Source organism: Paroedura picta, chromosome 7, assembly GCF_049243985.1.
Source record: "Paroedura picta isolate Pp20150507F chromosome 7, Ppicta_v3.0, whole genome shotgun sequence".
Classification (NCBI taxonomy): domain Eukaryota; kingdom Metazoa; phylum Chordata; class Lepidosauria; order Squamata; family Gekkonidae; genus Paroedura; species Paroedura picta.
In genome coordinates this window covers 20113746-20139896 of record NC_135375.1, presented here as the reverse complement: position 1 = coordinate 20139896, position 26151 = coordinate 20113746, and the positions used below count along the sequence as shown (strand labels likewise).

At 46.0% G+C, this 26151-nt stretch overlaps 1 protein-coding gene across 3 annotated transcripts in view; it reads right to left on the bottom strand.

Moving 5' to 3' along the window:
• The window catches only part of SPEF2 (sperm flagellar 2), a 110256-nt gene that overhangs the window by 4253 nt on the left and 79852 nt on the right, over positions 1 to 26151 (bottom strand). For 2 of the 3 annotated variants that reach the window (XM_077346967.1, XM_077346966.1), the window contains exons 31-36: positions 20840 to 20946; positions 20152 to 20334; positions 12933 to 13025; positions 9591 to 9770; positions 8039 to 8281; positions 6718 to 6840 (exon numbers count right to left, since the gene is read on the bottom strand). In XM_077346967.1, the coding sequence (XP_077203082.1) occupies positions 6718 to 6840; positions 8039 to 8281; positions 9591 to 9770; positions 12933 to 13025; positions 20152 to 20334; positions 20840 to 20946 (929 nt within the window). Of the gene's footprint in view, positions 1 to 315; positions 468 to 6717; positions 6841 to 8038; positions 8282 to 9590; positions 9771 to 12932; positions 13026 to 20151; positions 20335 to 20839; positions 20947 to 26151 lie in introns of all 3 variants that reach the window. The other variant, XM_077346965.1, reaches the window with a different exon arrangement.

Here is a 26151-nt window from a genome sequence, read left to right as displayed (position 1 = left end):
AATTTAGAATCCTATTACAATCCAGATTTACAATTTCATATTTTATCATCTTACGATTCTATCTTATATTAATTATAAATGTATCACTTAAAATTCTATCTTATCTAGATTTACAACTTAACGGTTAGTCAGTCTAAAATTCTAGCCTATCTACAGCTTGAATTTCTATTTTATATGGACTAAGCACTTAAGAGTCTATCTAGTGTTATAATTTTCAATTCTATCTCATCCCAAATGACACAGATATAACTTCCAGAGGTAGAATAAAACAAGACAAAGACCGTCAGTTGTGTAACAGCCAACCAATAACTCTACCTTGCTTGATGTATGTTTTAAGAGTTGTATTTTAGGGGCAAATCCTAAAACTTAAATGCTTTAAGACACGTAATAAATGTTTTCCATTTGATCACCCCTCGCTCATTCTGGAGACTGACCCATGGGATCCTTTCCTCACACGTGTAAATGTTCTGCAAAAAAACCAAACAGTAAAAGCAAAACAAAGCAAAACAAAACAAAAAAGCTCTGCCTCTTCTGCTTTTTGGGGGGCTTCTGGGTGCAGATTATAAGGCCTCCCGAAGGGAAAAAAATGAGATACCGCAGAGGACTGTAGAGGTTGGGAGAGCACAAATTATAATACCCAAGAATTATGGAGAACCTTAGAAAGCAATAAGGATCGCTGAAGTGTAGAGAGGATACCTACTTTGGTGGAGGGAAACTCACCGTGGTGGGGAGGTGTCATCTTGAAGTGATGTCATAGCATCCGCAGTACCACTCTACCCTTCACCCCAAACTCTATGGTTTAACCATAGAATTTTGAGAGAATACTAGAGCATCTCCTGATGCAATTACACCACTTGTAGGCGACTGTCGGGTGTGATATCATGGCACCCTTGGCAATGCCAATGCTCCCATTTCTCCCCAGTTTCCCCCTGCCACCCAACTGACTGGTGCCAGCCAGAACCAGTAGGCAGCAGGAGTCTGTTTGCCAAAGGTGAAGGGATAACCTGGTGGAAACGGGGAAGGTTGAAACAGGATTGAAAAAGCAAGAGGGAAACCGGTTAAGAACATGCAGAGATTGTTGGAGAAGGAAGGATATTGGCCTGAATTCATGGTAAGATATGGAGAGGCCAGGCAGGGTTCTGGAGATGGGAGAAGGAAAAGGCAATATCAGAGCAAGAAACAGGACAAATGGTGTTGGTCAGGACAGGAAAGAACACATGGCTATTCACCAGCATCTTCACAGGTAAGGGAGACAAACCCGAGGTCAATGAAAAGCAGGTATACAGTCACTTTCCGAAGAGGAGAACAGGAACCAATCTGGACACTGAGGTGGGCGGAGGGGAATCCGTGTGTCATGATTCATGTGCCCATCCCATTCATGTATGAAGCAGATTATGGAAACTCCTGTTTATTAAACACAATGGAACCAACCTTGCCTTTTCCATTCACTTTATCTCAGTGAACCATTTTTTCTTCCAATACTGGAAGTGAGCTAAGGGACAACCCTCCCCCCCCAACGCCAATGAATACAGTGGAATAAAAGGAGGGAGAATAACCGTTTACAAACTGGGAACTTCGCTGCACCAGCTCCCATGCAGGAGCACAGATAGGGGGCGGATGAGGCACACAGGGCCAAATGCTCCCCCATGTGGGTGCAGGAAGAGGTGGGGGCAACCTATCACGACTAAAACTCCAGCCTGCAGCCCAGCATGAAACCTCCAGTGCATAAACGGTCAATGAAAAGCTTTAACTCCTCACACAGGTATACTATTTGGGATTAGAGAACAGAACTCCCAATCCTCTGCTTGATACATGAATATGGATTCCCCATCATTAGGAGTGACAACCTCCAGAACGGTGCCTACTTTTGCAATTGATCCCTGGACTACCAAGGACAGTTCCCATGGAAAACATGGCTGTGTTGGAGGGCGGTCTCTATGGCATTATATGCCTATCAGGTCCCTCTCCAAACCACACCTCCAAGCTCCACCCCCCAAATATCCAGATATTTCCCAATCCAAGTTGGCATGAAGAGTTGGCTTTTGTATCCCGCTCTTCACGGCCTGAAGGAATCTCATGGCGGCTTCCAATCGCCTTCCCTTCCTCTCCCCGCAGCAGACACCCCGTGAGGTAGGTGAGGCTGAGAGAGCTCTGACAGAACTGGGACTGGTCCAAGGTCACCCAGGAAGAGTGGGGAATCAAGTCCAGTTCTCCAGATGAGAGGCCATCACTTTTAATCACTGTGCCAAACTGGTAACCTTACGCATAATGTTTCATTTGTCTAAAGGAAGGGTTTGTGTGTGCGTGCAAGAAAGATGCGAGGGCAGGAAGTGAGAAAAGGAAAAAGGGGCCCAGCATGAAAGTGATCAAGCATTTTTGAGACGTTTCTTTTATGGGTACGAATGAATGCACGGAGGTGCGACGAATTTTGAGATCCGTTTGTGCATGTGGCAGCAAAGGTTCTGAGGGAGGGGTGCGATTGCAGGTACATATGTGTGAGTGGGCATAAGCTACAAGTACAACGATATAGGCTGGATATCAGGAAAAAAAAATTCAGTCAGAGTAGTTCAGCAGTGGAATAGGCTGCCTAAGGAGGTGGTGAACTCCCCCTCACTGGCAGTCTTCAAGCAAAGGTTGGATACACACTTTTCTTGGATGATTCAGGATGCTTAGGGCTGATCCTGCGTTGAGCAGGGGGCCTGTATGGCCCCTTCCAACTCTATGATACTGTGATTCTGTGAAAGAGTAACTCTGGGCCCATATCATTCAGGGAAACAGGGCCATGTACACAGGGGGACTAGGACTGAGTACACTGGACAACAACCTCACCAATAGTGCTGCCACCACCCTGTTTACATGCATTTACTTCGACACGGGTTCAGTGTGTAGATGCATAAATGTTGTATGCACATAGTTTCCATCTCCATTACGGGGAACACTGGAAAACCAGTGCTCCTGGTCATAGTGATGAAGCCCATGCATGTGCCTGTTGTGACCACATTGGGGTAAATATGAGTAGGTAGGTATGATCCTTCCAAATATGAGTAGATCCTGATCCTTCCCAGTAGCTTGACTCTGCACATGGATGTGCTGTGCATACAGTGCCAGGGAAAGAGTGGGACAGTAACATGTGAACCTACTGAGAGTGTGAGGGGTGGGAATGCGTGGATAAATGCAAGTGCCTCTGGGCTATGCAGCATCTGTTGTTTCAATGCAGCCAAGGCTAACATAAACAAGCCCCCCCCTCGGATTTCTTACTAACCATCCAGCATGGGTGTTTCCTAGGAACCCTGCTGCCTTCACACACTCGTTTCTATTCATCAGTCCCTTGACCAGAAATTCTGCCTCAGATATAAATAAACAGTAAATTGTGCTTTTAAATAAAATAAGCTGTTTAAATCAGTGGGGATGACTCAGAACAGAGAAAAATGAGCTTCAAAGAAAAACGCCGTTTCATGAAATCATTTATCATGAATTATGTTTGGGTGACTCACATCTCCCACTCACATCGGGACATTTTCACCCTCTCTTACAGAAAGTCCTGTGGCTTCTTGATGTAGCCTTATGAGAGAATCTTATGAGAGAGCTGTGGAGAACGACCCTCCCTGAAAACAATACCAGAGTCTTGTGCGGTGAACTTTGGGTCCCTTCAAGATAATGGTGAGCGACAGTACCCTGAGGGCACTGCCCAGAATGGCCCAGAATCCTTTGCAACGTGTACCAAGAGAGATCAGTGATGACGAAGGGTGAGATCACCTCTACATGCCAGAGAACCAACTGATGCAGGGTATAAAACCTCTCAGAAGGCTTCATTGATAAATATGTTCACTGATTCAGTTATAAGCAAGGATGGGTTAGGTTGTAGTGTTGGGTTTGGGGGCTATTTTCCAAAAACCAAAAACAGACACGGAATGTACAAGTGAAGGAGAGCCAATCCTGCTCACTCCCTGTCTTGCGTTATTGCATTCTGCTGTTTGAGGCATATTTTCTCTCAGCCAGACTTTGGGTTGGGAGAAACGGCATGCAGAAATTAAGGTTGGTGATCTCCCCTAACCTACACGCTCCATTTCCTTAAAAACACAGATGCCCTCATTCCTCAGCCCCCTAACAATGTACCGTCTCCTTGTGCTTGCTGTGCAAGAACAGGTCCCTAGATGCGGCCTTCTACCTATTGTCTGGGAGGACAGGAGGTGAATGCCCGATACTCCAGAACCACCAGATCTGTCCATTGAGGTGAGGCAGGACTTTCCCCATTGAACCTAGCCCTGATGACAGCATCATTCAGTCTTTACCATCTTTCAAGCCCTTAAAAGGACATGTAAGTGTATACAACTAAGGTGACCAGATGCAAAAGACAGTGGGGCTCCTGTGCTTCTAATGCAGGCTTTCTCAACCAGGGTTGGATGAAACCTTGGGGTTTCTTGATGCCCCTGGATGGGTTTCCTGAATGGGTGGGAGTTAAAATTTTTAACCATTTTTAAAATTTGTTAAACCTTTATCAGGTGATATGACCAGGTATGGTCATGTTGAGCCCCCCCCCCATGGCCAATGATGGGCCTTGAGGGGGTGGGAAGGGGAGGGGCCCCAGGTGTCCACAGCTATGCTTCCCAACCATATTCTGCAGAATTGTGCCACTCCTGGTTTTTTTCAAAGCCTGAGGAATGTTTTAGGGGGTTCTCAACGTTACAAAAGTTGAGAAAGACGGTTCTCATGGCTGTAGAGAAAGAGAGATTTTATCAAGAACTCTTTGTGACAATTTGCCCTTGCCAAAATTCCCTCTTCCCCAGATCCCTTCCAAGCAGTGGAGGCCCGCTGTCCTTTTGAATCTGGTCTTACCACTTAAAAACCAAATTATGTTCTATTCCCATTGAACATGATTCCAACCAATCATGCTTAAGAATGCAGCCTAAATATGCAACCCCCAATTCTAAATGATTGTAGATGACTGAAATGATGGCAGATGGCAAGCAGGATTGGTGCCAATGAATCTGGAAAGTACCACTAACCACAAACTGGCTGCCACCGCTCATGTTCAACCACACAGTCAAGATTCTTGTTGGCAGCTACTCTCCAAGCAATGTTTAAAAAATCTGCCCAGCCCATCAGCTCCCCAATGGCTGATCAGAAGCCTTGCTAGTCAAAACCCTCACCTGGCCCCACCCACTTTCAAGAAAGGGTTATCTGGTGCTAGGAAAGGTGTTGATGGGAGCCATTGTACTTGGAGGCACCATTTTGGGGAGGCCTGAACTAGAGGAAGGAAACAGACCAAAGCATTGTGAGGAATATGATCAGAAGAAGGCATCTGGTTGTATGATATATTTATTAGATAGATGACATACTAATATCTGGCCCATCCAAACAAAACAACTTCAGTTAGCGTGGATTATAAAGCTAAATAACACATACCTATCCTTTAAAAACGGCAGCATAAAGAAGAAGAGTTGGGTTTTATAACCCGCTTTTCACTACTCGAAGGAGTCTCAAAGCGGCTTACAATCTCCTTCCCTTCCTCTCCCTACTACAGCCTGTGAGGTAGGTGGGGCTGGGCTTAGAGGGCTCAGAGAGAACAACTTGGAGATTGGCTCTAGCAGGTCTGTAACTGGCCCAGGGTCACCTAGCTGGCTGCATGAGGAGGAGCGGGGAATTGAACTGACTCTGCAGATTGGAGGCCGCCGCTCTTAACCACTACACCAAGCTCAGCTCCCACAAACAAGGAGGGAGACTGATGAGGCTGACAGCGGCTGGATGGAAGAGAAATTCCTGTCTGAGAGGGGATCCAGACCTAGGACTTTCCAGTCCTCCTCTGACATTGAACCCCTGCACCACGCTGTCTCCCATTACATGTTGCTTATGATCCCCATAACCAAACATAACTCACGACAGATGGTAACCAACCCATCTCAAGAGACCTCTTTGCTTCCTCAGGCTGGCTGTAAATACATGGCTCGTTGCTATGTTTGGCTTGGTGGGTCATGATTCACAAGTGGTGCACAGCTCACTTAAAACTCGAAACATGGCCGTCAAAAGAGCAAAACCTATTCAGCAAGAAGCTGCAATCTCCATGGGTGCTGTTGGTTTCACAAGCGACTTTGTCTACATCCTAGATACCATGCCCTGGCTGCACACCATTTATCTCGCAAGCAATCTGAAAATAACACAACACCTCTGCTTTTGTTTTGTTTCTCTTTTACAAAATTAAAAAAAAAATGAATTGTCTTGTTCTTTGTTTGATGTGGTTTGGAAAGAACCATTCACCTTGGAACTTGAGTGTAAGAAAATTCTAGCACTGTAACCCCTGATTTTTCAAGAACAAGGACCTATTCCGCACACATAGGATAATGCACTTTCAGTGTGCTTTGGCAGCTGGATTTTCCTGTGCAGAACAAGAAAATCTACTTCTAAAGTGCATCAGAAGTGCATTATCTATTGTGTGCAGAATAGGCCAAGATCAGCTCCACTCCTGACTGCATAAAATACTTGGCCCCCTAGATCTCCAAACATGAAGAGTCAAGAACCTTTCCTCCTTCTATGATGCACTGATCTTGAGCTGTGAAGTGGGTCAAGAACCACGCCTACTTAAATTGGGTCCACCCCTCCACAGAGAATCCCCAGAGAGGAGAAGACTTCTAATCATACTGTCCCTATTGCATTGGATTTTTGCATTGTTTTTACAAGGGCTCCGGATCTGTGCGCGCCTACAGAGAAAAGGGTACTTACGGCAAGCTTGTAATTCTGGTAGCTGTTTACCAAGTCTTGAATGAAGGGATGCTTTAGAAGTAGAGCCACGGTGATGGGTTCCAAAAGCTCAGAGCCAAGTTCCTCATATATTTTAATGAAGTGCTTTAAAGGGGAACACAAATTGCTTGCTTGAGTATGAAAGAGAGCCAACGGGCTTTTCTAAAAGGCATCCACCCTCTGCTTGGATGTCCTGGTGACCGGGACATTGATCTTCACATAGGGGTGTAGCTCTATAATAACAGGGATTGAGTTCCACCAGGGAATTCCTGCAGATGGAAGGATTTCTGAATGGCTGCCTCAGTTTCCTCTTCCCTGCTGCAGCCCAAAGTGCACCCTTGAAATGCTGCTCCCCCACAAGCGGCATTTCATGGGCATTCGGGATTGCAACCAGACGGAGGAAACATGTTCTTCATGTGGAAATCCTACTTTCTATGGAAACACTCTGGTGATCTCTGAGCCTAAGCATAGCTAGAACACTTTCCTGGTGATCCAAGTCCTTTACATGCATGATCCCAGTGCTCCTTTAAGTCCTTCATGGACTACAATTACCATGAGCCACTGCCAGCAAATGCCCCTGTCAGCATGGCCAATTGGCGGGGGTTCATGGTAATTGTAGTCCATGGTCATCTGGAGAGCCACAGTTTGGCCATCCCTTCCATTTCTTGGCTTGCTTAAGAACAATGGTCTTTACTATACAATTAAAATCTTGGGCTCCGGTCAAACCAATGGAATGATTTTGTAAGCTATATCTGGCCCAGGGACTGCCAAGGTATTCAAAAATGAAATTGACTCTAGACATCCAGTTGATCTGCTAGGGTTGGGTGACTGTCTCTCTCCCACCAATGGATTTCTTTGTTTCCTGGAAGTTCAGCACAGCTTAACCTGAGAATATTCCAGAAAGGTATTCGAAAGGTCATCACTTAGACTAGAGGAGGGCAAGGAATGGTTCCTGTTGGACCCACAGTAATGGGTTTAAACTATGTGTAGAATGGTACCGGCTAGATATCTGGAAGTTCAGCAGTGGAATAGGCTGTCTAGGGAGGTGGGGAGCTCTCCTTCAATGGTGGTTTTTAAGCAGCGGCTGGACAGATACTTATCTTGGATGCTTTAGGTTGACCCTGGATTGAGCATAGGGTTGGGCTAGATGGCCCATATGGCCCCTTCCAACTCTATGGCTCTATTCTATGATTCTACGACATTTTCCTTTGAATTTCAATAAGCTGTGGCTAATGCCATCAAATAAGAGCCGGAAACCCGCTTATCTTAAAAAAGCAGTGAAAGCGTTGATGGGTCAACCAACCTCATAATTGTCCTCTTCCATCAAATAATCACTAAACCGATGGTCATCCTCCGCTTCAACTGTTTCATGCTGAAACACTCGGATTAGGGTAAGCAAGGAAATTATTCCTTCGTTGGTGTAAAACTCATCTTCATCTTCTTTCTCCTTCTCTTCTTCCTCCTCCTCATCTTCTTCGGCACCTTCCTCCTCCTCAACCAGCTCATCGTGTTCATCAAGGATCAGATGTTCCGTGGCAGAAGTGTACTGAAAAACACAACACACCACAACGGCTTTTGTACACTCGATTGCTTACCGATGACTAACGGGTTGTTTCCCAAGGAATGCCAAGGTCTGGGTGAGGCCCGTGGCTGCTAGTCTCTGGTTGGGGCCTTGCCGTTTGTATGTATGACAGGGAGAACAGAGAGGAGAAGAATAAAATCAGAGTCCAGTGGCACCTTTAAGACCAACAAAGATTTATTCAAGGTGTGAGCTTTCGAGTGCAAGCACTCTTCCTCAGACTAAGAACTGACCATCATAACAGTAGGAATATATAAGCAAAAGTTAATCCTGTTACATTAGTAAACTGTGTCACGGCATCCAAACACAGCCACGTGATAACTCCCTGCCAAACCAGCCAATCAGACCCCTCGGACCTACTGGACTCTGATTTTATTGTGCTACTTCAGACCAACACGGCTACTCATTTGAATCTATTCTTATAGAGAGGAGAAGACTTAACAGTGTTTTCTGATGTTTAGTGATAGCTACAAAGGTTTAGTGATAGCTACTATGCATGGGAAAAGTCACGGGGTTTTTTTGGAGGATCCACAGGGTAACATCCTCTAAACATTCACGCTCTGCAGTTTACTCTAATTTGCTACAATATTTCCCGAAGGGCCATAATAGGCTAGTAACCCACCTGGACAGGAAGGTATGCATATCTGAGCCTCCTGCACACATCGGTGCCATCTTAGTGCCATCAGCCCCTCGCAGCCAGTTTGGTGCAGTGGTTAGGAGTGCGGACTTCTAATCTAGTGAGCCAGGTTCGATTCTGCGCTCCCCCACATGCAACCAGCTGGGTGACCTTGGGCTTGCCACAGCACTGATAAAGCTGTTCTGACCGAGCAGTGATATCAGGGCTCTCTCAGCCTCACCCACCTCACAGAGTGTCTGTTGTGGGGGGAGGAATGGGAAGCCGACTGTAAGCCGCTTTGAGCCTCCATCAGGTAGGGAAAAGCGGCATATAAGAACCAACTCCTCTTCCTTTTCCTCCTCCTCCTCCTCCTCCTTCTTCATGTACCACTGGAAGTTTTTTTTTTTTTGTCTGGGGGAAAGGTTTCCAGTGGCATGGGAGAACATGAGGGGCAGGAGAGGAGGACGCAGGAAAATGTTGTAAGGGTTGTTTTTATGGGTTTTTATTGTGTTTTACTGTTTTAAATTGTGTGAACCGCCGTGAGACCACTGGAAGAACAGTCAATCAATCAATCAATCAATCAACCAACCAACCAATCAAACAATCAGCCAGCCAGCCAGCCAGCCAGCCAGCCAATAAGGATAATAATCAACGGTTTACCAGATAGGGAACAGGACGGTGTTTCTCTTTTCTCCTGTGGGTGTACATGCCCGTAGCGACGCTGAGGGCCCGATAGACGCCGTCGACAGCATCAGGATCAGATGCAAAATATAGCAACATCTCTGTGTAGTCCAGCAGAGTCTGATATTTGTAGGTGCCGGCAAATAACGTGAAAAAAAACTGGGACGGAAGAGATGCTTCGGTTAATTGTTGCCAAGGATACTTCACCGCTTTAACAATTAGAACCCGCTGGAAGTAGAGAGGGTAGAGAGACCTCAAGATGGCGCCATAAGAAAGCTGGACTTCAGTTCAGCTCTTAAGCCATGCCGAGGGTCAGGGGCTTATGCACCTGGCAGACCTGAACAGATACGCAAATCTGCTCACCGGTCGCCCCAGGAACCGGGAACGGTGACCTGAGGGTCCTACAGATCCGTAGGGAGAAGCAAGACCTCCCTGGATTAATAGCGGCTTGAGCTCAAGGTCAAGATGGCGTCTTTGTCGCAAACAACTTTACAAGCTTGAAACGACCAGCCGACCTCACACTCTTCCCAGACCATCATTTACCAGATCGATAGGAGCAGAAGCTGACAGAAGCTGGAACCTACAACAGTAAGAATTGAAAGCTTTCTGGCTTTTCTCTCTCTCCTCTCACAAGCTCTTCCCTCCCCCCCCTCAACCAATTTACAAGCGAATTCCTTCTTTCCCCGAGTGAGAGACTCCCAGCTAATTACACCCATTAACCAAACAAAGAGAGTGCTTTGAAGATTTATGGGTGAACGTTCAGTGGGAGAATTTGACTTGATACGGAGATCGACAAACTGATAATTTGGGATCGCTCGTGCTCCCGCGAGACCTCACGAGACTTTCTGTTTATAGTTTGTGTCTGCCTAGAACTATGGAAGAATTAACAACTGGAGAATTAACAAAGGCACAGCTTTTCCATTTGTTATGCAAAGGAAACTCAGAGATACTGAAAGCAGTCAATAAGCTGGAAAAGGAAATTCGTGGGACTAAGGGGGAGCTTTTGGATGGAGCCCAAGATCCGGAGAGACCAGCTGATGACGCAGCTCAGCTAACAGTAAATCAAGTGAAACTTCAATGTCTGGAAGTTAACCAACTGGAGGGAGAGAGTGCCAGAGATGTAAAAACCCAAAGTATCTTTAAAGAACCTGGGAAAACAGATTCATGGAAGGAAAGTACCAAAAACCTGGAAGTCTATTCAGAGCAGGAAATGACTTGGATCAGCAAAATAAAAAGAGTCTATTCAAAAGCGACAGCAACTAGGAAGCTATCAGGAGATATTTCTGTGCGACCAGAGGAAGAGATCCAGATTGACAAAGGATTCAGAGCCCCCTCAAAGGCGATTACAAGCAAGAATCAAGCAAGAGATTTCTCTGGCCCTGACAGAAGGACAATCAGAAACACTCTACTATAGAAAAAAATACAATTTCATTTTCTGCGACCACCTGAAAGATGAGCTGAACAATGGAGTACTCTCCTGGCTTCTTGTGAGAAAAAAAAAAAAGCAGTAGCAACCTTTAGGACAGGTCTAATATATGAAGGGAACTGACTTTATATCACTTAAGACAATAATAGAATATAATAGATTATACCTTCCTATGTATCAACAACTACTTTGTTAAGAAAGATGGTAATAACTCCTAGATCAGGATTAATATGCGATGGGAATTGAATATGTATGTTAATATGTATGCCAAAAGAGGATGACAAACCATATTTTATAGGCATTAACAAGACAACAGTAGTGAAGGAGACTGACCTAATATCATTTAAGATAATAACAGAATGTATTCCTATAACAGATCTCATATGTATTAACAATCACTTGGCTAAGAAAAATGGTAAAAACTTTTAGACTAGGAATAATATGTGATGAGAACTAAATATCTATGTTAAAAGAGATGGCAAACCATATCAACTGGTCGCTTTTTCTTTACAACTTCTCTGTAAATGCTTTATATAATAATAAACAATAAAATTAATTAAAAAAAAAAAAGAACCCGCTGGAAGTGTCCGTGCAATTCCAAGGCCAACAATTTCAAGCACAGGACCTCATTCCATTTCAGAGTCTTGAATGTGGCCCACGTGAAATCTGACTGCAGTAGATCCTGGAGGGGCTTGCAAGTCAGTCCTAGGAACATGCTAAAAGTTCCAGGGGAGAAAACGCTCTGGGACACACAAAAACTTGGACCCACATGACTGAGTTTTTCTTATGTGCTTCAAAGACCTTCTCCATGGAAGTTCTACCACTTGTGCACTGTGTGAGACAGCCTTTCTCAATCTTTTTTTACCATTGAGAACCCCCTGAAACATTCTTCAGGCTTTGAGAAACCCCAGAAGTGGCAGGACCGTGTAAAATACAGTTGGAGAAACATGGCTGTGTATATGCCTGCCCGGGGCCCCTCCCTCTCCCACCCCTTCAGGCCCGTCATTGGCCATTTTGGAAGGGTGGGTGGGTCAACGTGACCATATATGGTCATATCACCTGATAAATGTCTAACAAATTTAAAAACAATATTAAAAAGTAATCTACTCCCTCCCATTCAGAAAACTCTTCCAGGACCATCAAGAAACCCCAGGGTTTCACCAAACTTTGGTTGAGAAACCCTGATGTAAAAGATCAAGGAAGCTCATTAAATGACTGGAAGTTCTTGTGCTTCCTGGGAGCAGTTTAGGAGCCACTACCCAGGTCTATGTAAACAGAGTGAAAGAAGCACATCCGATACTCCTGGTGTTACCTTTGGTAGGGATGTGGAATGAGGAAGGTCCTCTTGGCTTACTGCTGAAGGCTTGCAACAGCTGAGGTCCATCTTGGTTGACTTCCCTCTTCCTGTTTCTCTGGTTAGGACCAGAGGCACGAGCCCTTGGCCACAAGCCAAAGGGCTCTTAGAATTATAGAATTGGAAGGGACCTCCGGGGTCATCTAGTCCAACCCCCTCACAATGCAAGAGCAATGCCTTTCACCTTGAGCTCTTCACTTGGGGCTCATAACCTGCAATAATCAGTTTGTTGGACACAGACCATTCCAGTTGTGTTGTGTTTTGTTCATATGTCTTTGTGTTTTGGAACTATTCCTTCTTTTTGGGGAGGAGAGCTTCTTGAAAACAAATAAATACTTTGGATTGAGTTGGAAGTACAGGTTTCTGATAGCTTTGCTCCTGAAAAACGATGCACTCAGGATGGTATATCAAGATTTTCAGAGGCACCTTTAAATACTACAGCCACAACCCAACACAGAGCAATCCTGAGCCTACTGGGACAAATGACATTGGGTACTGTTCATTCTGATGGGATCTTGGCCTGTGAATTATGGATCTTTACCTTTATAAGATGCTCCTGCCGGTTAAATGGTAAGGGTTCTGCTAGACTTTCTGGAATGACGAGATCTTCACTGCCTGCAAACCAGAGGCCAGCCTTAAAAAAAAAAAGGGCACAATTATCCTTTAGTATTCTGTATATATCTGCAATTCTCCTTCCCAGCTTCTAAATACACTAATAAAAATATATATTAAAAAGTTCTTTATTCACTATTTATTCATTAGTACGTCAATTTGTCTTGAAGCTCAGTGCTGTCCAACCAGACTGGAAGCAGTTCCAGAGGACATCTTTCATATGAGCTGATCGTTTAGCTGGAGCCACTGCAGACTGAACCTGGGTCCTTCTGCATGCAAAGCAGATTGTCTGCCACCAAGCAGTGAATACACATGAAGCTTTCACAGACTGAATCAGTCAATATTGTCTACTTAGATTGACAGTGGCTTTCCGGGGTATCAGGCAGAGGACTTTCACTAGACCCAGCGTGGCATAGTGGTTAAAGAGCAGCAGACTCTAATCTTGAGAACCGGGTCTGATTCCCCAGGCCTCTGCATGCAGCCCGTTGATGGACCTTAAGCTAAGCACATTTCTCTTAGAGCTGTCTCAGCCTCACCCACCTAATAAAATATTAGGTTGTCTGTTGTGGGGAGAGGAAGGGAAAGGTGTTTGTAAGCTGACTCGGGACTCCTTTGGGTATGAAAAGTAAGAGCACAATGTCAGGTTCTTTTAACTGAGGATGCCATGGATTGAACCCTGGGACCTTCTGCATGCAAAGGAGAGGCTCCACCACCCCTCCCCGACCATATCCTTCGTACTTTTCTGTATTTATCAAAGGGACAAGAGACATATATGGAGGAGGTCAAAATGTAGTTTAGAGTAAGTTGCAGTCAGTAACAAAGAGACAGAACTTTGCAAAAAAATGATGAACAGTAGTTACTGGGATGGATCCAGCTAGTTTTTCCACTGCTGAAAAAGGGAGTCAAAGAAGGCTATATGATTTGCATGTACATAAGCCATGTGGACCATGGCAAAGATACTGGAGTGGTCTGCCATTTCCTTATCCAGTGGATCACCTTTTGTCAGAGCTCTCAGCTATGACCTGTCCATCTTCGGTTGCCCTGCACGGCATAGCTCATAGCTTCACTGAGCTACGCAAGGCCCCTTGCCACGGCAAGGCAGCGATCCTTGAAGGGGGCATCCCTGGAGAAGAGCCTAATGCTGGGAGCGATCGAGGGCAAAAGAAGGGGAAGACAGAGAATGAGGTGGCTGGATGGAGTTGCTGAAGCAGTAGGTGCAAACTTAAATGGACTCCGGGGAATGGTAGAGGACAGGAAGGCCTGGAGGATCATTGTCCATGGGGTCGCGATGGGTCGGACACGACTTCGCACCTAACAACAACAAAGCCATGTGAAATGAGGGTTGTAGCATGGAAGGGAATTGGGTGAGATTGCATGAAAAAGTTGACTGGATCCAACGCGCCTCATATTCAGAATTTTATATTGGGTTTTTCAGAATGCTGCACGGTTTCTTTCTGAACAAAACTTTCTTGACCTGGCTGCACTGCCTTTGACTTATTTCAAGGTACCGCCATATACATCCCTTTCAGCCTATATGATACTGACTCATAAAACAAACACGTCTTGCTTTTGAAAGTGTGAGTCAGCGATCCTGCTTCTGAAAGCAAAGCAGAGGGGGAAAAATACCAATTTGACAACAAGTGGATGATGGCTGGTTTCAGTTGTACTGACAACCGAAGGCAAGAGAGAGCACGCCAAACCCCGGAGGAGAAACCAAAGCCAAGGTCAAAAGGTACAAGGGAAGACAGAATGCAAGATTCACTTCCAAGTCTTAAAAGAACAGGATTAACCTGCTGAAAGGAGTCTTCCATGGGGGAAATTTTAAACACTAATCCAAGAAGCAATGCTGACTCCTAGTAAAACAATAGAAGCGAATTACTTGGCATGGCGCTTCAAGCACAGGGATGTCCCAGCAGGTTTCCACCTAGATTTGTTTCGCAGCAGCTTGAGCAAAGCTGACCAAGAAAGAAATTACGCCACAGGAAAAGATGCCTCTTTCAGATCACCTTCAGCTCTCAGCATCAAGCCAAGATGCAATTGACGGCTGTTAACTTGACAAATGGATTCTTTGCAAGTCTGGAGAGCTACTTCTGCAAGAACCATCTCAAGCCGCATCTGCTGGAGGTTTCAGTTTGTCCTCAAGATCTGTGAGCCATGCAACCTCACCCACAGCCCTGCAGAGCAGGCAAATGATTTTAGTCAAAGTGACCTCAGGGGGACTGCAAGGATTCATAGGGGAGGGGGCCTCTCTCTCTCTCTCGTTCTCTTCAAAGCTCTCTTCCAGGACTCACAAAGCTCCTACAGGCTTGATAAGGGGGGCAAGATTTGCTGGCAGGGGCTCATGGGAACTGTAGTCCATGGACATCTGGAGGACCACAGGTTGGCAACCCCTGCTTTAGGTGACTCTCGCAGCTCCCTACATACTATGACCCTTGGCCATGCTTAGCCACCACCCAACTGGTAGAACATGGGCTAGTCGTTCTCTTTGGGTTAGTTTAAAAAGTACGTTTTCTGCATGGGAAGATACCCTTACTTCGACTGCGGTGGACCACCTTTGTGCATCTCAGAATCCATGCAGTATCTAACCAGACTCAGCATTGCTGTCCAATAGCCATCTAGCCTCTGGAAGCTTTTCAGCAGAGGCTAGATGGCTCTCCGACAGCAATGCTTATTCTACAAACTCAGGCAGATGGTGAGAGGGAGGACAGGTAGGGATGAAGCAAAAGCTTTTTCTTACATGTCGAGGATAATGCTGATCGCCACTTTGGGACCAGGAAGGAATTTTTCCTCCAGGTGAGATAGGCCTGGAGATCCTGAAGGTTTTTGGCTTCCTCTGGGCATAGAGCAGGGGTCACTGGGAGAGTGAGGGAAGGAGGTAGTGTTGCATTTCCTGCATTGTGCATGGGTTTGGACTCGATGACCCTCGAGATCCCTTTGAGCTCTGTGTTTCCTCTCTGTTATATTGACATATGGATGGATTTCGCTTTTTAGAAACACAGTCCTATCTTGTTTTGCTCAGATTTACCAACACGCCCAAAGATCAGAGGACACATCGCAGATTCCGAACCCAAATAACATTCTGTCTTGCAACTTGCGTTGTCTCTAGAGATGCTAGCATTGTTTTTATCCCCTAGCTGGGATGTGCAAAATACCACAGCATTGTGTGGGTGGATGCAATATTGAGAGCTGCCTCTCTTTTGTGGTTCCCCCTCTCCCCCCATCCTTAATGAGACTTGTTTGTTTTCCTTTTGCTCTTGACAGGTACCGACAGAGGGTTTGACTTTGTTGACTGAGAGTTTCGAACGGGCTAGACTTCTGGAATTACACAGCTGGATTCACACATTCACACGCAGAACGGAGCTAAGAGTTGCAAAGTATTGGCTGCTTAAAGGCCGTATTGGTAGTCTCCCACAGAGGAATTGTAGAGGTATTGGGCCCTGAAAATACTCCGGTGTCAGAACCTAGAACCCATAGACTTCTATACTAGAGGAAAAATCTGGAGACATCAAAGACCTAAGATACAAAGAATCCTTCCCCACCCAATATGAAGAATCCACTGGGGGAAGATTTCCTTTACAACCCCCAGAAATCGTTGGAAGCATCCAGTCACAACCTTGAACCTCCATTAAGCTCCCCCAGGATGATCTTCAAATTGATGACACAGGTGTTGGCATCTCAATGTTGCCAACTGCTCTAATTTCGGGGGTAGCACAAGGACTTATCAGCATCACCAAAGTGCTCACTTCAGTCTACTGTTCCTTGAACCAGAATTACAGAATCACAGAGTTGGAAGGGGCCACACAGGCCATCTAGTCCAACCCCCTGCTCAATGCAGGATCATCCTAAAGCAGGATTAACTCTAATCTACAAAGGGGAAAAGCCCAAAGTATATAGCAAGGATGGCTGTATTGTGGCTCTCCAACTGTCCATGGACTACAATTATCATGAGCCCCTGCCACCAGCATGCTGACAGAGGCTCATGGTAATTGTGGTCCATGTACATCTGGGGAGCCACAGTGTGCCAACCGTGGTATATAGCTTCCTGCTGCCCACTTCAATCTCCAACGGGACTTCAGCCCAGTTGTGGACCGACTCTCCATCCTACATCCTCCACCCTACTAACTGGTTATCTTACTCTTTCCTCCAGCTTCCACCGTGAGTCTGACATTGTGTGAGTTGTTTGTATCATTTGATACTGCCTCATTAGCATTATGCACCCTGCCTGCAGATCACTGGATCTATTGTAATCCGCTATGAGACAACTTTCGATAGCGGTGGGCAAAAAATCCAATGGATGGATGGACGGACGGACGGACAGACAGATTCTCGGTGTGGTGCAGTGTGTATCTTGTGAGTGGACATGTTCGGCATGCGCATAGATCCAGCAAGAGGGTGGAAAGAGATGCATCCTCCAATGACCATGCATGAGCACTCCCTTATGTGACCAGAGAACTGAAGGACAAGATTTCTGATAGCCTGGCCTAAGAGCTGAGGGACTATGAGGAGAGCAGAAGGCAATGTGTGCTTTGGCGGTGGGGGGGGGGGGTTCCTTTTGCACCTTCTTCTTTCCATTGAACCCAATTCCTCTCCCGTGGGATTCTCTAAGATGTAGTGGTGCCTTGATGCGTGAAACTTAAAAGAAGAAGAGTTAGTTTTTATACCCTGCTTTTCACTGCCTGAAGGAGTTTCAAAGCAGCTTACAATTGCCTTCCGTTCCTCTCCCTGCAACAGACACCTTGTGGAGTAGATGGGGATGAGAGGGCCCTGACAGGACTGCACGGTCGAAACAGCATTATCAGGACTGTGACAGGCCCAAGGTCACCAGCTGGCTGCATATGGAGGAGAGTGGAATCAAACCCAACTCGCCAGATTAGAAGCTGCTGCTCTTAACCACTACACCCAAGCTGGTTGGTAGAAGGAGGGACAAGCTTCAAGGGAGGGGGTGTCACATCTTAAGACCCAGTTTAACATCCCAACAAGATGCAAGATCTATATGTGCATGAAATGTTTTCTCTCAGCCCCCCCCCCCCCCCACACTAGCCAGCTTGGTGTAGTGGTTAGGAGCATGGACTTCTAATCTGGTGAGCCGGGTTTGATTCTACGCTCCCCCACATACAGCCAGCTGGGGGACCTTGGACTTGTCACGGTGCTGATAAAGCTGTTCTGGCAGAGCAGGAATATCAGGGCTCTCTCAGCCTCAGAGGGTGTCTGTTGTGCGGAGAGGAAAGGGAAGGCGAATGTAAGCTGCTTTGAGACTCCTTTGGGTGGAGAAAAGCGGCATATAAGAACCAACTCTTCTTCTTCTTCTGTAATATCAGGGCTCTCTCAGCCTCACCTTCCTCACAAGGTGTCTGTTGTGGGGAGAGGAAAGGGAAGGTGACTGTAAGCCACTTTGAGCCTCCTTCAGATAGAGAAAAGTGGCATATAAGAACCAGTTCTTCTTCTTCAGTAATCTCATGGCTCTCTCAGCCTCTCCTCCCTCACAGGGTATCTGTTGTGAGGAGAGGAAAGGGAAGGCGAATGTAAGCCACTTTGAGAATCGTGGCATATGAGAATCACTCTTCTTCTTCTTCTATATAGGAAGGGCTCTGGAGAGATGGCTTCTACTTTCCCCCCAGCTGCATAAATATGATGGTGGGAGCAATCCGAAGCAGGTCTACTCAGAATCCTACTTAGCTCTGTCCAATGAGCTTTACTCACAAAGCAGTAGTTTTAGTATTGCGCAGAAAAATGCTGATCAACAGCTACCCCACACAATCCTAGCCCCACCCCCATAGGGCCTCTGCAGGAAGGGAGGGGAAGGTTTGTGGGTAGATATGGCAGAGAAGGAAAAAGGCTAGAAATAAGTATGTTTAATTGAAAGTTGTTTTACTTATTAACTATTGTGAAGAAATCTGACATGCTGGCACCAGAGTTTTGCTTTCATTTTTGCTCTTAACATCCTGTGCCTGCTCTCAAGAACAAATTGTTTTTAGATTGCAGGGATCTTCGAAAGATGACCAGGGTGAAATGAAGGCGGAGGACTGGTGGTGGCCAGGAGAAAAGGAAAAATCTAGTTGCCCAGCTGGGATTGGGACACACACTGCCAGGTGATGGAGTGTCAACGGAACAAAGAGGGGGACATGTTCAGTGACAGATGACTGATTTGTTATACAAAGACCCTACATGTTTTGCCATGAGAGTTTCATCAGGAGGAATCAGAACAGGCACCTAGTGCTGGAACCTGTCCACAGCAATTCAATTCTCTCTCCCCCCACCCTGCTTTTTTTGTTCTTTTGGCACAGTTGGAAGGCACCTCATAGGTCATCTAGTCCAACCCCCTGCACTATGCAGGACACTCACATCCCTATCACTCATCTACTGTAACCTGCCACCCCCTTGAACCTTCACCGAATCAGCCTCTCTGTCAGATGGTGATCCAGGCTCTGTTTAAACATCTCCAAAGATGGAGAACCCACCACCTCCCGAGGAAGCCTGTTCCACTGAGAAACTGCTGTGATTGTCAGGAACTTCTTCTGGATGTTGAGACAGAATTTCTTTTGCATTAATTTCATCCCATTGGTTCTGGTCTGTCCCTCTGGGGCAAGAGAGAACAACTCTGCTCCATCCTCTATATGGTAACCTTCTAAATACTTGAAGATGGTCATCAACTCAAAGCTGTGTGTGACCTTGCATGTACCTGTGGTCTCAGACTGGGACTGTGTGGGGAATTTTTTTTCAGGAGGGGGGTGACCCTTAAACAACCTCAGTGCTTTAGTGTTGGGAACCAATTCTTCTAATCTCTGAAAGCAGGAAGCATATGCTTTTAAAAACTGTGCATCTTTTCTCCGTTAAATTGTTAATTAAAAAAACGTGGCAGCCAGTTTTCTATATATAATAAGTAAATGGAGGTTGAAGGGTTAACCCTCTCCTTCCTTGGCATGGGCCAGAAGCAAATTGAGGCTGTGTGAGGACACAATTTACATTTGATGGATGACAAGATGTGTGATATCTATGAGGAAGGAAGGAGGGAATAATATCCAGGAGGAAGGAAGGAAGGAAGGAAGGAAGGAAGGAAGGAAGGAAGGAAGGAAGGAAGGAAGGAAGGAAGGAAGGAAGGAAGGAAGGAAGGAAGGAAGGAAGGAAGGAAGGAAGGAAGGGCTCAGTACCTGATCATATTGTTCCAGTGTGACGAAGCCTGATTTAATTTCATCCACATCCTGGAATCTTTGCAGTGTTTCAAGCAACTCCATCACAGAGGGGATGGGCCAAGGCTGCGAAGCTGCTAATAAGAACCGGCGCCAGTCCATGATGTCCAAGTTGACAGTTAGCATCGATGCCATGTTTTGTATCTGTAACACCGCATTGCAAACATTTCTTTTACACAGAAGAAAGAAGAGCAAAAGATGGTTGAAAGTAAAACAATTCTACACTGCTTAAAGGATCTTATTTCTTATAGCAATATGCTTGGGACTCTCTGATAGCAGCATCAAAGAGGTTCATGAACTTCCCCTGCATTTAGAAAGCCAAAACGTGGCACTAATATAGTCCTCAATGCCCTATTTACAAGAAAAGCTCCAAAACAGGATGTAGAACCTGCAAGTAGATGGGTAGCCAGTATCGCTGCCATCATTCATGCTGAATATTATTCCTGGTGGCCCAGATTGAAGGCAGGCAACCACAGTCCTCATCACTAGATCTTGCCTCCAAGGGCAGCTCCATGAAGACCACATTGCGGTAGTCTATTAGTCCTGGCTTTTATAACCACAAAGACTTAATAGTGTTTATCCAGCTGGCACAGCAAGAGGACTGAGCTGAAAGCTCAGAAGAAGAACGAGAAGTATCGTGATTACTTACATCATACATGGAGAGGTGCATCCAACTATCAGGAAGTACGTTGGCACCAAGATTCAGGGTGACCAGATCATAAATAATGTCAATGAATGTTTTAGTGGGCATTAAACCTAGAACAAAGGACAAGTGGGGTGGGGGTGGGGAAACCTGTCACAATGGATTTCATAGAAACAATTTAAAAGCAAATCCCATGTTTGCCCCTTAGTCAAGGGAGCAATATATTTCCAGCATAACTATAATCATATACTCTGTCTTTCCACAATGTTGTGTGCTTCCAGATCTATCACATGCGCATTATCTAAGCTGTGGAGCATCTACTTAACCATATTGTAACAGAAAATAATTGGTTCTGAAAGCAAGGTTAGATAAATGTATGAATGCTCTGGGGGGAATTGCTTTGATCCACTCCATCTGCAAGGCAGACGAAAGCAACTTGTTTTCATCTCTTTTTCCTTTTGATCTAACTCATCACTAAACATGGGGGAAGACCGGCAATGCAATCCCTAAGCCCAGCTATATGCAACAATCCACTTCAATTTCACACAAGTGACTGCACTAGGAATAGAGGGTTGACAACCTCCAGATGGGGGCTGGCTTTCTCTTGAGATTACACTGCTCTACAGGTGACACAGATCAGTTTCACCTGCAGGAAATGGTCCCTTTGAAAGATGCACTCTATGGCATTATACTCTGATAATTATAGTTCCTTCCCTTACCAGACTCCATCCCCAAAATCTCCAGGTATTTTCCAGCCTGGAGCTGGCAACCGTGTGTGTGAACCATTCAGAAGGCTAAGGGGCTGCACTGCGTTGGCCTTGGGGTTGTGTAGCCAGCCTCCTGGTGGGACCTGGGGTTCTGGTGCAATTATAAGGGCCATTTCACACGGCTTCAAAGTAGCAGAATGGTTGCTATTTGGAAACGCTACTAATTTGCCATAACCCACGACGTCGTAGACAATCTGCAACAATCCTGAAACCAATCAGCAAAAAGCGCTTCGTTGTGGCGCTTTCAGGGGAATCCAGAAAAGTGGATTCACCCTCCGGATAGCGATACACTCCTGCAACCAATCTGCAACAGTAGCACTAAAGACCTGTGCGTTACCATTGTTGCTGGTTCTTCAAAGTCCCTCCCCCTGGCTCTCTCCTCCAAACTTCCGGCGAAGCGATCGCCATTTTTTTTTCTCCGAGCGAGCGGGGATAAACGCACCGGCGAGCCTCTTTCTGTTTAGAGGCTTCCCTGGCTTCAGTCCTTCACCTTTAGTCACTAAGCACAAACCACTGAAAAGCCCGTTTGCTGAAATAAAGTCCCTTTATTTTTTACAAATAAATCCAGCCGAAAATCGGGCCCGTGAGAGGGGGGGGGGTTTATCACTCGAGGCAGCGTGCAAACGATCATACAATCAAACGACAGCTCACATTAGGCAGCTGGATGGGTCTCTCCGTAGCAACGAATCTACCTAGATTCGTTGCTATGGGTCGTTTTTTTTTTTTTTAAACCTTTCTTAAAGGGAAAGGGGCTGTTTGGGAGCATGCTAACGGCTGCCCATTGGCTGCTTGACGGCCAGGGGCGGGACGAGCTTGGCAATAGCGCTTCCTTTCTAGCGATTTCTGCCGAGACCGGAAGCCTGTGGGAAACGCTAAAAAACGCAACTGATTCCACTACAAAGGCAGGTATGCATAACGACGAATTCCACTATTTTAAATGGCGATTTTTCCTTCCGCAAACAATTTGCAACAAAGATCCCTGTGCGAAAAGGCCCTAATTGTTCCCCAGAGATCAGTTCCTCTGAAGAAAATGGAATCTGTTGCATTAAACCTTGCTGAGCCCCCTTCCCCAACCCAGCCTCTGCCCCAGTTTGACAGCCAGTTTGGTGTAGTGGTTAGGTGTGCGGACTTCTAATCTGGCATGCCGGGTTTGGTTCTGCACTCTCCCACGTGCAGCCAGCTGAGTGACCTTGGGCTCGCCATGGCACTGATAAAGTTGTTCTGACAGAGCAGTGATATCAGGGCTCTCTCAGCCTCACCCACTTCACAGGGTGTCTGTTGTGGGGAGAGGAAAGGGAAGGCGACTGTAAGCCGCTTTGAGACTCCTTTGGGTAGAGAAAACCAGCATATAAGAACCAACTCTTCTTCTTCTTCAAATATCAGGAATTTCCCAGCCAGAAGGGGATAATTCTAGCTATTCAGCGTGCTGAGTGCAAATGGCTTCAACCAGTTATAAAGTTTTCCATTATTACGTTTGAAAACAAGTGGCATGTCAAATTTGCAGCTTTGGAGGAGTGCTATGTTTGCAGAGTAATCACCAAGCTACAGCAATTGAGCTTTCTTCCTAAGCAGCATGGCTTTTGGAGACTATGGAGAGATGCGTGAGCCAAGCAACGTGCATAAGCATAAGCATAGCTATAAAGAAAGAAAACGTGTAACATTAAAGGAACTGATTTGTATGGATTAATGGAGGGATATTCATAATCAACATGGCACCATCTTTCAGTACATCACACAACCTTACTCTGCTCAGCGTTACATGGGGTTGCCAAGGGAAACATGGGGAACCCCTGGAATTACAGCTCATCTTCAGAGATCGGTTCCCTTGGAGAAAATGGATGCTTTGGAGGGTGGGCTCTATGGCATTGAACCTTACTTAGGTCCCTGTCCTCCCACAGACTCCATTCCTAACCTGGATCTAGCAGCCCTATCTCCTCATCCCTTGCTGGTGGCCAGGAAGGACCGGACAACCCTATGGGAAGGAAGAAACTAGTTGCTTTAATTCAGCACAGGCCTACTCAACATGTGCCTCACCAGGAGGAATATGGCACTTCAGTCTTGTACAGTGGCCTGCCAGAAACTCAGATCTCCTCTTTTGCTGCCTGCAAGGAACTGAATAACCACTAAGTGTATTCTGTACCTGGGACACTGCAATATATTAATGGTGGTCTAAAAAGCTGGCACACAGGGAAAGACATCAGCGTATCAGGACACTGTATTAGGACACCGCCAATGACCTCCGTTTTCCCTTATTACACCTCTACTGGCCAGCTAGGGTCTGGTAAGCCTAGGTGGGTCAAAAATTCGGCCAGGCCTAGTAAAAGAACTATATCTGCCCTATAAAGACTCTCTTCTCCCAGGAAGGATATTTCTCCTTTTCTCATTGAACAAATGGGGCACACATAACATAGACGAGGAAGAGAAGCTCATACTGACCATGAAACAAATCAGGAGGCAGACTGATGAGCAGAAATAAAGGATCACCACTAGTTTTTAATAATATTTTAAAATGCCATTTTAGAAACAATGTACATGTAACATGTTGTATACCGCCCTGAGTTTATGTGCAAGGAGGGGCGGTATATTCAAACTAATAAATACTCATAATAGTGGGACAGATTTTACACTGACCGCTGTACATTGGAAAATATGGCAATATGGCTACCAGACTGGGCCCTGTATAAGCAACGCAGCTGTGGAATACATCCTAGAATCATAGAGTTGGAAGGGGCCATACAGGCCATCTAGTCCAACCCCCTGCTCAATGCAGGATCAGCCCTAAGCATCTTAAAACAGAATGCTTTAGGCATCCTTATCCATTGTTGCTCCTCTATATATTTATGAAACAGCCTAGGGGATGGGACGTATCCAGCTGTCCAAGTTGGAATAGGGCCAATCAGGGTGCAGCCAGTTTTTCCCTGATTGGCCCTGCCCCTGCAGCTCCCACCCTCCGTCCCTGGACTCTAGCCTCTTTGCTCTCAGACGCCTCAGTGCCTGGAGCCAGCAGCAGGTAAGGGGAGAGGCCCTGGACAAAGGGTTGTGGTGGAGGGCCTCTTAATGAGGGCCTCTTGGCCTGCTAGGCTGGGCCTGCTGACGAGGGCCTGCTGACTGCTCGTTAAGGACTGCTAAGGAGCTGACTAGCTGACTGCTAAGGAGCTCTGTCCTGGCCCTGCTAACGAGCTGCTCAGCCCCCACCCACCCACCCCACTTGATCTGGCTGCGAGCTGCTGCCCAAGGCCACCTTAAACAGCCTGGCCAGGGGCCTGGGGAGGGGACCCTTTCAAGGCCCGTTCTTAGGAACAGGCTTTGAAGCTAGTATCAAATAAAACACAGAGGACTGATAGACATTGCAGCAACTGTCATGGGGGAAGGACAATCCGTTCATGTAATTCTGCTCTGTAGAGTGTCAAGGCTCTGTTTGCCCAAGCAAGTAGCTTTAACAGTGTCTAGCAAATCAGGCCATTCAGGAATTTTGAGAGAGGCTGGTAGCGCCATCACAAAATGGATGCCACATGAGGGGCCTATCACAAAATGGCTGCCGTAGGAGACATAATCACAAAATATCTGGAGGTTCCAAGCTTCCTTTGATGTTGGGGGACAGCTCATTTTTCAACAGACAGTCCCTGCAGACCCAAAGGTGATAGATACTTCCTAGGACTGGCTTTATTCTTAAGAAACAGTACTCTGTGTAAAAACAAATGAACAGCCTTAGTGCATACAAGTGTCTGCACTGGTGATCACGGAACTACATCTGTGCAGCACTTTGCCTGGCTGAAGTCATTGGCTCAATGCAGGCCACAGTTCCAGGTAGGTCCTCAGTTATCATGCATCACTGATAAATCTATTTTTTTACAGCAGACTTGTGGTAGCAATGTATTCAGGGGAGTTTAGTGTCTGCCAAGAGCCTCATGGAGGGTGGTGTACAGCCCTTTGCAAGGATTCAAGCCCAAAACAACAGATGAAATTTTGGTTGACTTTCACGTGACAAAGGGCTCTTAAAGCACCATCCTAAGCACCATCCTAAGCATAACCTTCTGAGACCACTGAAGTCATCTCTGCCTGAGATTCCAATGCTAGAGACAGACGTGGTCATTAGCTGAATGGTATTACTTCTGAACAAATCAAAACAAGCCAATACCCAGCTTTCACTTCTCAAAGACTCATAAATGCTAGGAAATATAGTTGCAATATCTTGACTATAGGACAAATGAACATGTATTCAATCACAAACAAGTCCTTACATAGATTTTCCCTACTACGGAGGGCTGAAAATGAAGGCATGGACACTCTCATGCAAGTCCCTTCCATCTTCTAAGCCCCCACTGCTAACAAGGAAGGTTTGATCCTGCACAACTGCAGGTTGGTGCAGCACCGATTGCTTTTACGCCACGGCTACTTTTAGCAAGCTCTACTTGATCAGCCAGTGAGTTAGCCAAACTATACATGCAGTCCAAAGGCAGCCAAATTCTACCTCTACAGTTGCAACTGCGAAATCCAAAGCATCAAGGAAACGAAGAAGGTGGGAGCACATACTGTGTTATCTTCTAGAAT